Below are 14,375 nucleotides of genomic sequence, written 5' to 3'. Positions count from 1 at the left end.
CGCTGCACTCGCCCTCGTTGACACTGGTGTCGTAGTTTCAGTTATTAGTGCAAACCTTTGCCGTTCACTCAGAAAAGTTACGACGCCACTGTCGTTCCTGCTGGAGTCTCATTCAAGCTTGTCTCCAAATATCAAGGACCCTATACCGTGCTGTAGCGCAGACATCGCCTGTGAACTATATTGTCGAGCCTGTCACGCCACCTACGGGCCAACGCTGTCGTGGTCGTGAAACCGTCCACGTACAACGCCTAAAGCAGTAATGCGACCCCATGATTCTATGTTCACCACGAGTCACCAGGATGGCTCCTTTTCCTATTTGGGGCGATTGCAGTGAAGAGGAATGCCCGGCGCTGCAGCCTGTTACGTTTCGCCTACAACGCGCGGTAATGCCGGCGCGGATGCAACGGACGCCGGGGCTTTGTTCAAAGCGGCGGACATTTTGGCCCGTTCGACGCCGCCGCAACGCCTACCCGCCAAGCGTGTCCAGGCGTGTTTCAGTGCCACGTGTCTTCGTGTGTGCGTGTGTGTGTGTGTGCCCTCGCTTGTCAAAGCGCGGCAGCCGGGGAGCGGAGTTCCCCGAATGAGGAGCCTGGAGGTCTCTCGGCTCAACCGTTCGCGCCGTCGTGTGGGCGGGTTGGCGATGCGTCACTGCACTCGGTTCAGCAGGTCTCTCGGCTCGACCGTGCGCGCCGTCGTGGGCTCATGCTCCGCCGTCCCGTGACCTTCATCCCGTGACCTTCATCCCGTGACCTTCCCTTTTGGACCGCGACGCCGAGAGTATAAGAGCAGCTGCCCCCGGACGCCAGGAGAGAGGCTCCGATTTGTACTGTTGAGTTACGTGCTCTCCCGTCTCTCCACTCCGGTCGACCTGACCGGCCGCTCTTTTGCTATGTTAGAATAAACAAGTTGTTCTGTTACCAGTCTTCTCTTGCTTTGCCGGGACCTTCGGATGCTTCCAGTGCCCCAGGCCGCCAGGCCAACGCTACCCTTGGGGCTTGCGACCCATTGGCAATAACGGGCGTCAGCACCGAGACCCCAACAACTCGTGCCAGCGGTGCGATTACAACATCTGGTTGCCAGCGGTGAGATCGCGACAACGGAGGCCAGCAGCGAAGAGATGCGGTTGACTGTATGCTGAGCAGCACAACGACCATCCGGGAGCAGCGCAACGAGCCCTGTGTGATGACTGGTTGCCTGCAGCGGAACGACTGCGCTGAATTCTTGGCTGCGAGGTTTGGTGAGTGCGGGACTTTCTTCTTCTGAGTTTTGCCAGGCTTTTGTTAGTGTCAGAAACAGAGCTGGTAATTGTGGTTGTCGTTGCTGCCGGGTTAGTTTGCGGCAAGACAATAGTAGGCAGTAGAGAAAGCAGCATTCAGAGCAGCCATGGATTTGAAGTCGTTGCGCAAACCGAAATTGCTGGAGCTTGCAAGAGAGTTGGGTCTGGATGTCTCAGACAAACTCAGAAAACCAGAACTGCTAAGGGCTATTCTTGAGTTAGAAGCTGAGGATGACGAGCTGTCGGAATGCCTTGAGACCATTGAGGAGAGGGAGACGGCAAAAAGACAGGAGCGCGAACTTAAAGAGCAAAAAGAGAAACAGGAGCGCGAACTTAAAGAACAGAAAGAGAAAGATGAGCGTGAACGAAAAAAACAGAAAGAAAAAGAAGAGCGCGAACACGCTTTGGAAATGAAGCGTCTCGAGTTAGAGATGGAACGCGCTCGTAATGGAAGTCAGGCACACGGTGCAGGAGAACGAGTATTGTTCAAAATGACTGACCTGATGCGGCCGTTTAAGCTTGGAGAGGACATTGGTTTGTTCCTGGTTAACTTTGAGCGAACGTGCGAGAAGCAGGGGTTCTCTCGGGAAACGTGGCCACAGCGCTTGCTCACTTTGCTACCCGGCGAGGCGGCCGACGTAGTCGCTCGCTTGGAGAGAGAGGAGGCAGAGGATTTCGACAAAGTGAAATCGAGTCTGCTAAAAAAGTACCGGCTGTCAGCGGAGGCGTTCCGTCGGAAGTTTCGGGAAAATGAGAAAGGCAGAAGTGAGTCATATACAGAGTTTGCGTACAGGCTTATGTCAAACATGCAGGAGTGGCTCAAAGAAGAGAAAGCGTTTGGTGACCACGAGAAAGTTCTGCAGTGTTTCGGGCTAGAACAGTTTTATAGTCGGTTACCTGAGAACGTGCGGTACTGGGTCTTGGATAGGCCAGACGTTAGTACGGTGGCTAGAGCCGCTGAGTTAGCCGAGGAGTTTGTGACGCGTCGGGCTCGTGGAGCTAAGGACGGTCAAAAGGGTGAATTTGGCTCCAAGTTTGAGAGGCCGAAGTTCACACCCATGAGAGCAAAGGGGGATACACGTAGTGCGGATGCGAGTGAAAGCAGTCCGACCGAACGTAAGGAGACGGCGGCAACCGAAGCCGAACGCAGAAAGCGGTTCGAGACGAGGCAAGCGCGCGTTTGTTATACGTGCCAGAAGCCGGGTCACTTTTCGGCGCAGTGCCCAGAAACAAAACCAAAAGTCGTGTTTTTTTCATTAGGCAGCACTGACGAGAACATCAAGCTTCTCGAGCCTTACATGCGAGACCTCCTCGTGAACGGGAAAGAGTGCCGAGTGCTTCGCGATACCGCAGCTACGATGGATGTAGTTCATCCCTCTTACGTAGAACCCGATATGTTCACGGGCGAGTGCGCATGGATCAAGCAAGCAGTGGAAGCTCATAGCGTGTGTCTGCCGGTAGCAAAAGTGCTTATTGAAGGACCTTTCGGAGCACTTGAGACGGAGGCCGCAGTGTCATCTATGCTGCCCCCCCAGTACCCGTACCTATTTTCGAACAGGTCCGATCACCTCCTGCGCGAGAAGGGGCTTTTGTTTGGTGAGGCTAGCGTTCAGGCCTTAACCAGATCGAAGGTTCGGGAGCTCGCTGCAAAGGCGGTAGTTGCGGGGCCGACGTTGTTGAACGATGAGAAAGGGTCAGAGGCGCAGCAAGCTAGTATTCAGAGCACGCCCGAACGGGATAAAATTGAGCCTGTAGCGTTAAAGGCACCAGATACTGGAGAGGAAATTCCCGATGCGGGAAAGTTAGAAGAGCTTCCGGTCGAGCTTCCGGGACTAGGCTCAGTGACAAACAGGAAAGACACCGATCAAGTCATTAGTGACTTAATAAGTAAAGCATCGCTGTCGCCTGAGCAGAAAACCGAACTACACCAGCTCTTACAAGAGTTTCAAGGTCTGTTCTCTGAGAGGCCTGGTAGGACTTCTGTCCTTACTCATGACATAGAACTTACCTCCCCAGAGCCAGTACGATCCAAGGCGTACCGGGTGTCACCCCGCCAGAGCGATATTATGGAGGCTGAGGTAAAGAAAATGCTACAGCTCGGTGTTATTGAAGCGGGTGAGAGTGATTATACCTCCCCTTTGATTTTAGTTGAGGTACCGGGCAAGGAACCTCGTCCTTGCGTCGACTATGGCAGGCTTAATTCCATCACTAAGGATCAAATTTATCCGATCCCTAACATCGAGGAGCGCCTTGAGAGAGTGAGTAGCGCTCAGTTTATTTCCACCCTAGATCTTGTCAGGGGTTATTGGCAGGTTCCACTTACAGAAGAGGCTAGTAGGTATGCGGCGTTCATTTCACCAATGGGGACATTCCGTCCTAAAGTTTTGAGTTTTGGTTTGAAGAACGCGCCATACTGCTTTTCAAGCCTCATGGATAAAGTGTTGCGGGGACAGCAAGAATTCGCTTTACCGTATCTAGACGACGTAGCGATATTCTCCGCATCCTGGCCTGAGCATATGGCGCACTTGCGGGCAGTGCTAACCCGCCTGCGCGATGCGGGCTTGACAGTCAAGGCTCCCAAGTGCCAGTTAGCACAGGCCGAGGTTGTCTACCTCGGACACGTGATTGGTCGGGGTCGTCGCCGCCCCTCTGAAATCAAGGTGGCCGCTGTGCGAGACTTCCCGCAACCGCGCACGAAGACCGATATTCGGTCGTTCTTAGGTGTCGCCGGCTACTATCAGAGGTACATCCCCAGGTACTCTGATATCGCGGCTCCCTTGACGGATGCTCTAAGAAAGACAGAGCCGCAAACAGTCGTCTGGGATGAGACGAAGGAAAGAGCTTTTAGCGCCCTAAAGAGCGCCCTAACAAGCCAGCCTGTGCTACGATCGCCCGACTACACAAAAGGGTTCGTTGTTCAGTGTGATGCTAGTGAGCGAGGCATGGGCGTTGTACTGTGCCAACGGGAAAATGGAGAAGTAGAACACCCCGTCCTGTATGCTAGTCGTAAGCTGACGAGTCGTGAGCAGGCGTATAGCGCCACCGAGAAAGAGTGTGCGTGTATCGTGTGGGCCGTTCAGAAATTGTCATGTTACCTAGCCGGCTCGAGGTTTATCATTGAAACGGATCACTGCCCTCTCCAATGGCTGCAGACCATCTCTCCCAAAAATGGCCGCCTCCTGCGCTGGAGCCTCGCTTTGCAACAATATTCCTTTGAGGTGCGTTACAAAAAGGGGAGTCTCAACGGTAACGCCGATGGCTTAAGTCGAAGCCCCTAACGTGGGAATCAGCCTCAAAATTGCTTGTTACTGATGTTTTTCTTCCTGAGGCAGGATTTTTTTTAACTTATTGCTTTTGTGTAGTGTTTCAAAGTGATGATGTGCTTTCTAGTGCAATTTTCCGATTTGTGGACGCGTTCTGAGTGCTGCTAAACTACTGTAAGGAACTAGGCAGCAGTATAAAAGGGGAAAGAGCCTGGCAGGGCTTAGTGAGGGTTGTGCCGTGCTTGCTGACTGAGCGGTTGACTTTTGGCGTGGTTCTAACGCTTGCCGGAAACGAGAACAAAAAAGTCAACTCTCCCGAAGTCACTTTGCAGTGTCCTGTGTGCACCTGAACGTGAGAACGAGGCCTTCTCTGTGCGCTGCGCTCAAGAAACGCCCAAGGACGCCCAACTTCGGTTATGAGCATCATCGAGCGACATCCCTCCGGACAGCGGATGCAGTCCCCTGACCATCGGGATCTCCTTCCCCCGGCGGGGCGGTCTGTTACGTTTCGCCTACAACGCGCGGTAATGCCGGCGCGGATGCAACGGACGCCGGGGCTTTGTTGAAAGCGGCGGACATTTTGGCCCGTTCGACGCCGCCGCAACGCCTACCCGCCAAGCGTGTCCAGGCGTGTTTCAGTGCCACGTGTCTTCGTGTGTGCGTGTGTGTGTGTGTGCCCTCGCTTGTCAAAGCGCGGCAGCCGGGGAGCGGAGTTCCCCGAATGAGGAGCCTGGAGGTCTCTCGGCTCAACCGTTCGCGCCGTCGTGTGGGCGGGTTGGCGATGCGTCACTGCACTCGGTTCAGCAGGTCTCTCGGCTCGACCGTGCGCGCCGTCGTGGGCTCATGCTCCGCCGTCCCGTGACCTTCATCCCGTGACCTTCATCCCGTGACCTTCCCTTTTGGACCGCGACGCCGAGAGTATAAGAGCAGCTGCCCCCGGACGCCAGGAGAGAGGCTCCGATTTGTACTGTTGAGTTACGTGCTCTCCCGTCTCTCCACTCCGGTCGACCTGACCGGCCGCTCTTTTGCTATGTTAGAATAAACAAGTTGTTCTGTTACCAGTCTTCTCTTGCTTTGCCGGGACCTTCGGATGCTTCCAGTGCCCCAGGCCGCCAGGCCAACGCTACCCTTGGGGCTTGCGACCCATTGGCAATAACGGGCGTCAGCACCGAGACCCCAACAACTCGTGCCAGCGGTGCGATTACAACAAGCCATATCGCCAGTCGTCCGGGAGGCGCCAGCTCGAGATTGCCTGTGCTGCTCTGGTTGAGACACGCTGCCTGCTGCTCTTTTGTACTGTTTCTATATATATATATGTATATATATATGTGAGAGAGAGAAAGGTCAGATTGATTGCGGTTTGTCCCCCGCAAACAATGCGACTGCGATGAGGCCCTATACGTGCCACTCAGAATTGGATGGGTTATGATAGCAGGACGACGCATCTATTTAGCACAGACCAGCGATATGGAGCTGATTTTTTTTTCTTTTGAGAAGAAAGGAAATCCGGGAAATTATTGCCTATATATTCACTCACGAATTTAGCCCGAGTTATGCTTGAGTACGCGTGCTGCTTGATTCTGCTGATTTGAGAATGACAGTATATGAACACGTGCCTTTGGTTTCGGTGGTTAATAAAATGATGCGCTACAGGAGGAATTCCGGAAGCCGTCCCGAGCAATGTTAATTTACGAGCATTATCGAAGCAATCCGCGAGTGGGATTACTTATGCCGGTTCTCATCACTGATGTATTAGCAGGCTCGCCTACTACTCTTTCTAATAAATCCTTTCAAGTTTAGTAGTGACGTAGTAATAGCCTCAGCAAAGCAACTTCGGAACGTAGACTTTCTTCAGGATTCGGGAACACTGCGCCAAATAAAACATTGACTGGCCAGGTTTGGCAAGTTAGGCTTATACATTGGCGACGCAAGCATACTGGCGACTTTTGATAGAGACAGTGACCACGAAGCGAGTGCAGTGGTAGAAGTTTGCTCGTCTGCTTTACCGACAAAACGCTGTGTTTGTCACTGCAGTGACCAAGTTTCAATAATGCCGTGGACCCACGGTCAATGCCAATAATGCCCCTAAATAAAATACAGGTAGCGCCATCTCCTCTCTCCTTCTCCTGCATCGCCACTGGCTCCCCCTACGCGGTGCTGAACTACAAGACGCTTTCCGAAGAAGCAATCTGTGTTCTCCGCGCGTCTCTCTTCAACGCTAAGTATGCGGCGAGAACGCAAAGCGCGAAGCTATGTTAGCCGTCGGCGCTCTATGTTGATCATCGGATATCGCTTTCAAGGTGCGGTCCGCGCGGAGGCGCCACCGCCCGAGTGCATTTGGTCACGGTTCATAACGGTTCGACGCGGATGGATAAGGCGCTCAAGAGTGATAACGGCTAATAATGATCGGAACGTCGTCAGCGCACCTGTTTGCCTACGTACCGTTACGTACGGCGATGCACTCAAAAGGTGCTCTTCGGATACATTCATGCCAAACAAAGTCAACGCCATGGAATGTATGACTGAGTCGATAGAAAGCACGTGTGTTTGAAGACGACCTGATTGAAGTCGGGCAAGAAAGTTTGCAAATAAACGCAGTGCGAACATGCGGCACCAAGTGGGGCCATTTTGAGCTGACAAGCGCAGAGCATACAATGCGCGATAACGATCGTGTCTGCGAAGTGTTACGTCGCTACGCGCCGCAGAAAGATCTGAAATTTAAAACCGAACACCGTTTTCTCTCCTCCTCGTTCCCGCCGCGCTCCGAGCCGGTGGGTGACGTACACGTGCTAGTGCGCCTATGTACATCTGTTTGTGCAGTGACGTCACTCGTGGTAACACGTGACTTAGAAAGTTATTTAAGGCAACGTCTCTTACTTGTGTATTATGTTGCTTGAATAGACGAATTAAAGCTTAGAGAAATAATAAATCTCTAAATAATCGTCTTGCGTTTCGTCTGCTTCTTCCCACGTCATGCACTCGCGCGCGCAGACACCGAAACTATGTCATTTTCTACAGTGTTGCAGCGCGCGATCATGCTCTTAGGTCCGCTTGTGTCTCTCTCAGTATTCGTGCAGCACCGAGTTGAACCGCTAGTCAGGTGTCCGCATGAACAGCGCGGAAAATCGTGCGCTGCGCCAAGCGAGGCAATCGCAACCGCTTGCGCACTACGCCATAACCGGAAGTATGCCGCGCCTCAAAAAAAGCGATGAGAAAAAAAAAATAAAGGCCGGGCCCGTGACGTATGCGTCACGCGATGCACGAACTCCGGTATGAGAAAGAATTTCGCTTGCGGAGGCTAGACGGGGCAAGTGGAGAGAGCGTCTATCTTTGCGGTGAAGCTCGCCTCCTGAAATCATGGGTTCGCGGCACTGAAATATTTCTATCTCGGCTATGAAATAGCTGATTTGAAAAATTTTTGCGGCCGAACGCTCCGTAGAGGACACGTAACAACTTCCAGCGTATAACCGCTGTGTAGCCTGGTGAGGGGCCCTTTAATAGAGCGAAAAACTAACGAAGCCGCATGCAAGTGGCGGCACGTCATGAGATTAGTGAGGAGCGAAGAATCGCTCGCTTACCTCACAGAGCCGAGACCGTCCCGTAGGGTTGAAATCAGCCGGGCTGATTCTTGGAAGCAAGACCTTCCTCCGCGCCGCGTCTCTCTTGGCAGATGGAATGCGGAATAGTCGCTTGCCGTTCCTTTCATTTGGGCTGCACCCGAAGGCACATCAACGTGACATCGCGAACACGTGACTACGCTACAAAAGCACAAAGCAGTCGCGAAACGTGAAGCATACGTACGCCACTCACAATGTTTGGCGCCGCGATGGCGGTGAAAGCAAAAACAAGCAAGGAAAAAGCGTGCGACGGCGTTTGGCCAATGGGAGGGCCGAGCGTCGAGGGAAAGCGCCGGGGAGTAGGACGGCGGCAATCTTCTAAGGACGGCGCTACCTTAGTTTTTTATTGAGCGGTTTTAGATGCCATGGTATCGTGTAGACGCCTAGTGGCAAAAAGAAAAATATTGCCTCCGATGGTACGCCTAGTGGCAAAAAGAAAAATATTCCTCCGGTGGTCTTTATTGAAGAAATGAAACAGTTCGTCAAAAGCGGGCTTGATGCTAGCTCCGCGGAATATCAGAAACTGACTCACCATAGGGTCTCCCATGCTGCGGATTGCCTGTATCTCCTTGGGCCAGATGACGTCGTAGAACTGGACGATGTAGGGGTCCACGCTCATTACCTCCATTTTGACCGGGCCGATTAGGAAGTACGGGTGTGGTACGCTCAAGTAACAGCGCAGGTCCTTCTCTTCGGTAGCGTTCTGGGCACAGGGTCGGGTGACGTATATACAATACCTAATGAGCGCACGGTTTACTGGTTTGTTTCACGCATTCATGGAACGCAAGCTCTTAGCTATGCATAGGCTCTAGCTAAATGCCATGTATGTTGTAGAATTTTGTTTATCGTAGCTAGATAGCATATCACTGCACACCTTTTTAAAGTTTCACACGGTAATCGTTTGCATCTCAACAGAAGGTCTAGTGAAGGCTACGAAATGTAATCAGAAAGGCAGTGAAATTTTTCAAACGACCTTTGTAAGTGCGAGATTAGCCCTACCCTGTCTAATCCTGTTATATTCATAAGCTACATAAAACACAGGATAACACTCGACGTGCGTGGTCATATGCTCGTCGTCTGTCGCGCTTTTTTTAACCACAATGAACGGACTATGATGGCCCTCCCTGTTGCAGCACGTCAACAATGTGCTGGGCCAAGAGGCGCCTGTACCAGGAGGTCCCGACAGGGGCCTTAGTCCCTTTGAGAATGATAGGTGTTGTTTCTCTCTCTCCTTCTACCTTGAAGGGTCTCTAACGCAATCGCTTTGTTCTCAATAACTATAGTAGGCTTTACCATAATTGGCTGCAGTAAATTAGCAAGAACATTTTGTGTGGTTTTGTTCCCTGTCATGGTCTCGCGCTCAAGTACGAGCCTTCCTGGTAAACTTATTCACTAATCTTCATGGCGTATTCGCTAAAAATCATTAGTAAAGGCCGAAACAAGTCAAAAGGCTCACATTAGTAATGCAGGCTTGAAGTACGTATTATTGGGCTCTACTTGAGTTTACGAACTGCGGCCTAAAGATGAAAACTTCGGCGTACAACAAGCGGTTGCAGAACGACACTTGTATTCGTTTGAGCAGCCATTTATTGCAACGTTGGCTACGCGGCTAAGGCTTCCTTTGTTCAGCCGCCGCTGATAATCAGTAAAGTTAGCCGCATTAATTGCTTGATCTTCTTTACGGCTAGCAACATTACTTAGCGAAGCTAACGAAGGAAAAATGTAGTGAATGGAGAGAGCTAGACAGTAAAAATCTTGTTTTCCATGTCAGCAACACCGACTTGTAATGGTCGAGCAGGAACGCTCAGAGCTGCTCGAGAGGTGCTCCCAAGAGGGCATGTGCAACGGTGTCTGTGTGCGTATACATTTTGCGGTGTAGGCTCACCTGCATGGTGTTAACCGAGACCGGCACAAGGTCCTCGCACTCTCGGTGCACCGAGGAGGTCTACTTTTCACATACTGGAGAGCGGATATGGTCTGTCCCCCAACGTTAGTTATACCGTAACAACCACGAGGCCTTTGAAACAAATGGCACGCATGTCGAAGCACAGGCTTTGTATTCGCATATTTACGGTATTTAAACAGTGCATTCGCGTAGTTGTAAGAGACTGTTGACGACACTGGTGCTTTGAAAGAATAGAATTTGCCTCGAACACTACGCCATTGCAGTTGACGCTAAAAACGTTACAAACAACCGGAGGAGTTTGTGAGAAATATTTACTACCTTTGCACAAGCTGCGGCGGGTCAAAGTTCAGTGGGGTAACGACACATTCCTGATCAACACTGAAGGAAAGACGCTGCAAACGCGAATACCAAATAAATCATGAAAAAAATACGCATGCAACAAGAAAGCTTTTGAGTGACTGACCCGGAGTTTGTCTCCGCGGCAGAGGTCGTTGTACGCCTCCAGGTATCCTTCGACGAAAGGCGTTTCAACGCTGGGCATCTGCGGCATGACTGCACCGTAAGGTCGTTAATTGCGCAAATGCAGGCGCGCCACAACAGAAGCAACACGAACTGCATAAGTTCAAAGCACAACCAGAGAATTTATTGGGACGCCGTAATCGTGTCGTTCACGTTTCCTTGTTCGCGATTTAACGCGGTTTTCATATATATATATATATATTACTTTAGCAGAATGCGTTGTTGGGCAAGTTGGTTCATTGTATTTGGAAAGATTGGTTGCGCTTTGTAGACGGTCACAAGTAAGTAAGAAGGTTGCGCCTGTCCTGTCTTCTTACTTGTGACCGTCTACAAAGCGCAACCAATCTTTTTAAATATATTACTTTGCCTAGTGACTCAGTAAATCGCTGTTTCTAACTTCGCATTGCGAGAGAGAGAGAGATGCTAATGAGAGAAAGGCAGAGAGGTTAACCAGACTTAAAACCTCCGGTTTGCTACCCTGCACTAGGGGAAGGGAAAGGGGAAGTAAAGACGGAAAGAAGAGCGTGACAAAAATAAAAGCGTGAGAAAGAAAATATGAAAAGGGATGAAATGGGGTCATTATAGTCTTTCTAATAGGCCACTGTCACGTAGAAAAGTCAACAAAGCCTTGACAGACTTTTGCTGCGACGACAGTTCACGTCGGCATTCCAAAACTGACTGTTCTGAAAGTGGCCTGTCGTCAAGGCGTGCCAACGCGGTCGCTAGTGACAGCCGGTGCGCGCTATATTGAGGACAGTGGCAAAGCACGTGTTCGATGGTCTCCTCGCCGCCGCAGTGTCTGCAAGCCGCGCTGTCGTCCATACCGAGTCGGAAGGTGAAGGATCTTGTGTAGGCGACACCAAGCCACAGTCGGCAAAGTACTGCTGTTTCGAGTCGAGAGAGTCCAGATGGGGGTCGAAGACGAAGGGATGGATCCAGTTGGTGTAGACGTGTATGCTTTAAGCTTGGTGTGTTCCATAAAGTTTTGATGGCTTCATTTGCAAGCACATGAATTTTCGTTGCAGCGTCTGTTCTTGAGAATGGAATGGAGTCTTGCAAGCCCTCCTCATGTGCAGATCGTGCTGCTGCGTCGGCATGTTCATTGCCCTTTATGCCACAGTGGCTTGGAATCCGCTGCAACGTGATGTCGTGACCTTGCTCGACGAGGTGGTGAAGCAGCAGTCTGATTTCAAGGACTAGTTGTTCGTGAGGTCTTCGCATTGCACTCTATTATATAGTCAACCTATTGGAGAACCACAATTATTTTTCATATTTTCGTATGCATGCACATGACACATGTTAGTGAGTGCCATTTTGTTATACAATTTCGATGGTTTTAAACAACCCAACTAAATTTTTCGAAGGTTAGTCTGTTTGTGTATTGCTTTATGATGTTGCTGACGTCTCTATTTAATGTGTTCTAAAGCGCATGTTCTTTTTCTAGGCTAGTCTATACGACCTAGTGTTATTAATGTAACATTTCTATGCGGCATCGAAGGAAATATCCACCAACTGCTGTGATATTGTCCATGATATGCCCCAGAAGAACAAGGGCTTGCTAATGCTCTCCAAAAACTGGACAATCGGCCGCTTTCTGTGCAGGTGCTTCTGGAACACCGCCCCCATGCTCGTCGGCCCATAAAGCGGTGTAGGCGCTTTTGTGCTTGAGGACGACGGGCTTGTGTGAACGCCTGTGACTATTATTGCAATTTCTATTAGATCACACGCGTCAGCAAACTCACCGCTAATTTCCTTCTTTCCTTCCCTCCTCTGTCTCCCTGTCATCTTTGTTTTCCCTTTTCCCATTCCCCGGTGTAGGGTAGCCAACCGGACGTTATTCTGGTCAACCTCCCTGCCTTCTGCTTTTCTCTTTCCTCCTCCCGCTTCCATGCGATAACTTCTATCATTCTTCCTCCCTGCCCTTTCCTCAATGTAGCATCGTTACATGAGCGTCTTTAAAGATATATTTTAGTACATGAATAACAAATATTTCCATGCTTAACGCACCGCATTCACTTCTGTGAATGGACGTATCAGTGGATTTGTGAATGAATCACGCTTTGAATAGGGCGGATATTATACGAACCTCCCCTTAGAACTAGGGTGGCACCGAAGTTGTCATAAGTCGATTACCCATTTTCTCTTTATTTTTAGACTATAGACCAAATTAAGAAAAAAATCCACCGTTAATTTCATAGTTCATTTTTCGCTTGTTTTCGCCGCCAGTCTTTCTAGGCGGTGACGACGTGCTGCTTGATAAGTACAGTTTCTTATGCAAACGACCTTCAATTAGGTGCTGCTCGTGACAACGGAGTTGTGGCACAGAAATCTGGGAGGTTAGTCATCGACGCACCTCGTTCTATTACCGGGGCTGCTATCTTTCATTGCCGCACATCGATGAGTGAGGCATGTCAAGTGAAAGAACGTTTTGCCTTGCGCTGTGCAGTGAAATTAGCGCATCGCATCAGAATCAGAGCGCTAAATCAGCGTGAGAAATGTATAAGTCGTTCGGTAGATGTTGCTTTTTCCCTGATATGCTGTTTCTGTGTTTCTGTCCCTGGATCCGCGAAAGCCATTGTCGCTTATATGGAGGACTGTTCGTGGACTTCGCACAACCTCTGGTCAGCGCCACCCGTTTAAATCTCTGGCACTTTATCTACGATGTAGTGATATTGACGTCGCTGAATCTTTCTGCAGAAAGATTGCTGGTGAGGCAAATTCCGATGGAACGGGTACGGGAACGCTCGACCACCCACTGTTTTCACGCGATCCCCGCATGGAATGCCCTTTTTCTATGGAAGAACTAGAAGCTGCGCTGGCTTTGTGCAGGCGTTCTTCAGCGCCAGGACCTGACGGCATTACATACCGTGCCCTGTGTAACCTAGGAGACCAAGCTCGGAAGGCACTCTTGCTCCTGTACAACGACTCCTGGCAGACGGGTACAGTTCCGCAAGGGTGGAAGTCAACTCGCCTCATTCCACTTCTCAAAGCTGGCAAGTCGCCTTTGGACATTTCCTCATACCGTCCGATCGCACTAGCCAGCTGTGTCGGAAAAACAATGGAAAGAATGATTTTAACACGTCTGGAATGGTACTTAGAATACTATGAAATTTATCCAGATGCTATGGCCGGATTCAGACGGGGCCATTCGTCAACAGACAGTGTTGTTGACTTGATAACCTATGTGCAACACCAAAAGGCCTGTAAGCGACTATCTGCTGCTCTGTTTCTAGATGTTAAAGGAGCTTATGATAATGTCACTCATGAAGCCATCCTTAGCACGTTAGAAGCTGTCGGACTTGGTGGTAAGATGTATATGTGGGTGTGTAACTACTTACAGAGGAGACCATTCTACGTGCACACAGAAAATGGCCCGACATCCGAGCATTACAGTAGCCGAGGAGTCCCTCAAGGAGGAGTGCTTAGCCCGACTCTTTTCAATCTCACCCTCAGTGGATTGGTTTACAACCTGCCAAGCACGGTAGGACTTTCCATCTATGCGGACGACATCTGCATTTGGGCATCAGGTGTGACACGACTTCAGCTTCGCGCTCGGCTTCAGAAGGCAGCCACAATGACATCTTGCTACCTTCGTGAACAAGGACTTGAAATTTCGTGCGGAAAGTGCGCAATGGTGGCATTCACGAGGAAGCCAATGTCTGGTTACGGCGTATCTATAAACGGACAACTTATACCATACAGCAGAAGTCACAGATTCTTGGGAGTCATAATTGACAGAGACCTGTCTTGGACTCCGCACGTCAGTTACGTGAAAAAGCGGCTGACTGCTATCT

General features: G+C 50.5%; 1 protein-coding gene across 2 annotated transcripts in view; it reads right to left on the bottom strand.

The window, feature by feature from the left end:
• The window catches only part of LOC126528091 (prolyl 4-hydroxylase subunit alpha-2-like), a 52,034-nt gene that overhangs the window by 16,645 nt on the left and 21,014 nt on the right, over positions 1 to 14,375 (bottom strand). For both annotated transcript variants that reach the window (XM_055069117.2, XM_050175954.3), the window contains exons 6-7: positions 10,526 to 10,614; positions 8,689 to 8,859 (exon numbers count right to left, since the gene is read on the bottom strand). In XM_055069117.2, the coding sequence (XP_054925092.1) occupies positions 8,689 to 8,859; positions 10,526 to 10,614 (260 nt within the window). The remainder of the gene's footprint in view (positions 1 to 8,688; positions 8,860 to 10,525; positions 10,615 to 14,375) is intronic.

The sequence above is a fragment of the Dermacentor andersoni genome, chromosome 9 (genome assembly GCF_023375885.2).
Source record: "Dermacentor andersoni chromosome 9, qqDerAnde1_hic_scaffold, whole genome shotgun sequence".
In the NCBI taxonomy this organism is placed as follows: domain Eukaryota; kingdom Metazoa; phylum Arthropoda; class Arachnida; order Ixodida; family Ixodidae; genus Dermacentor; species Dermacentor andersoni.
The sequence above is the reverse complement of the archived record's forward strand: the minus strand, read 5'-3'. Positions and strand labels throughout refer to the sequence as shown.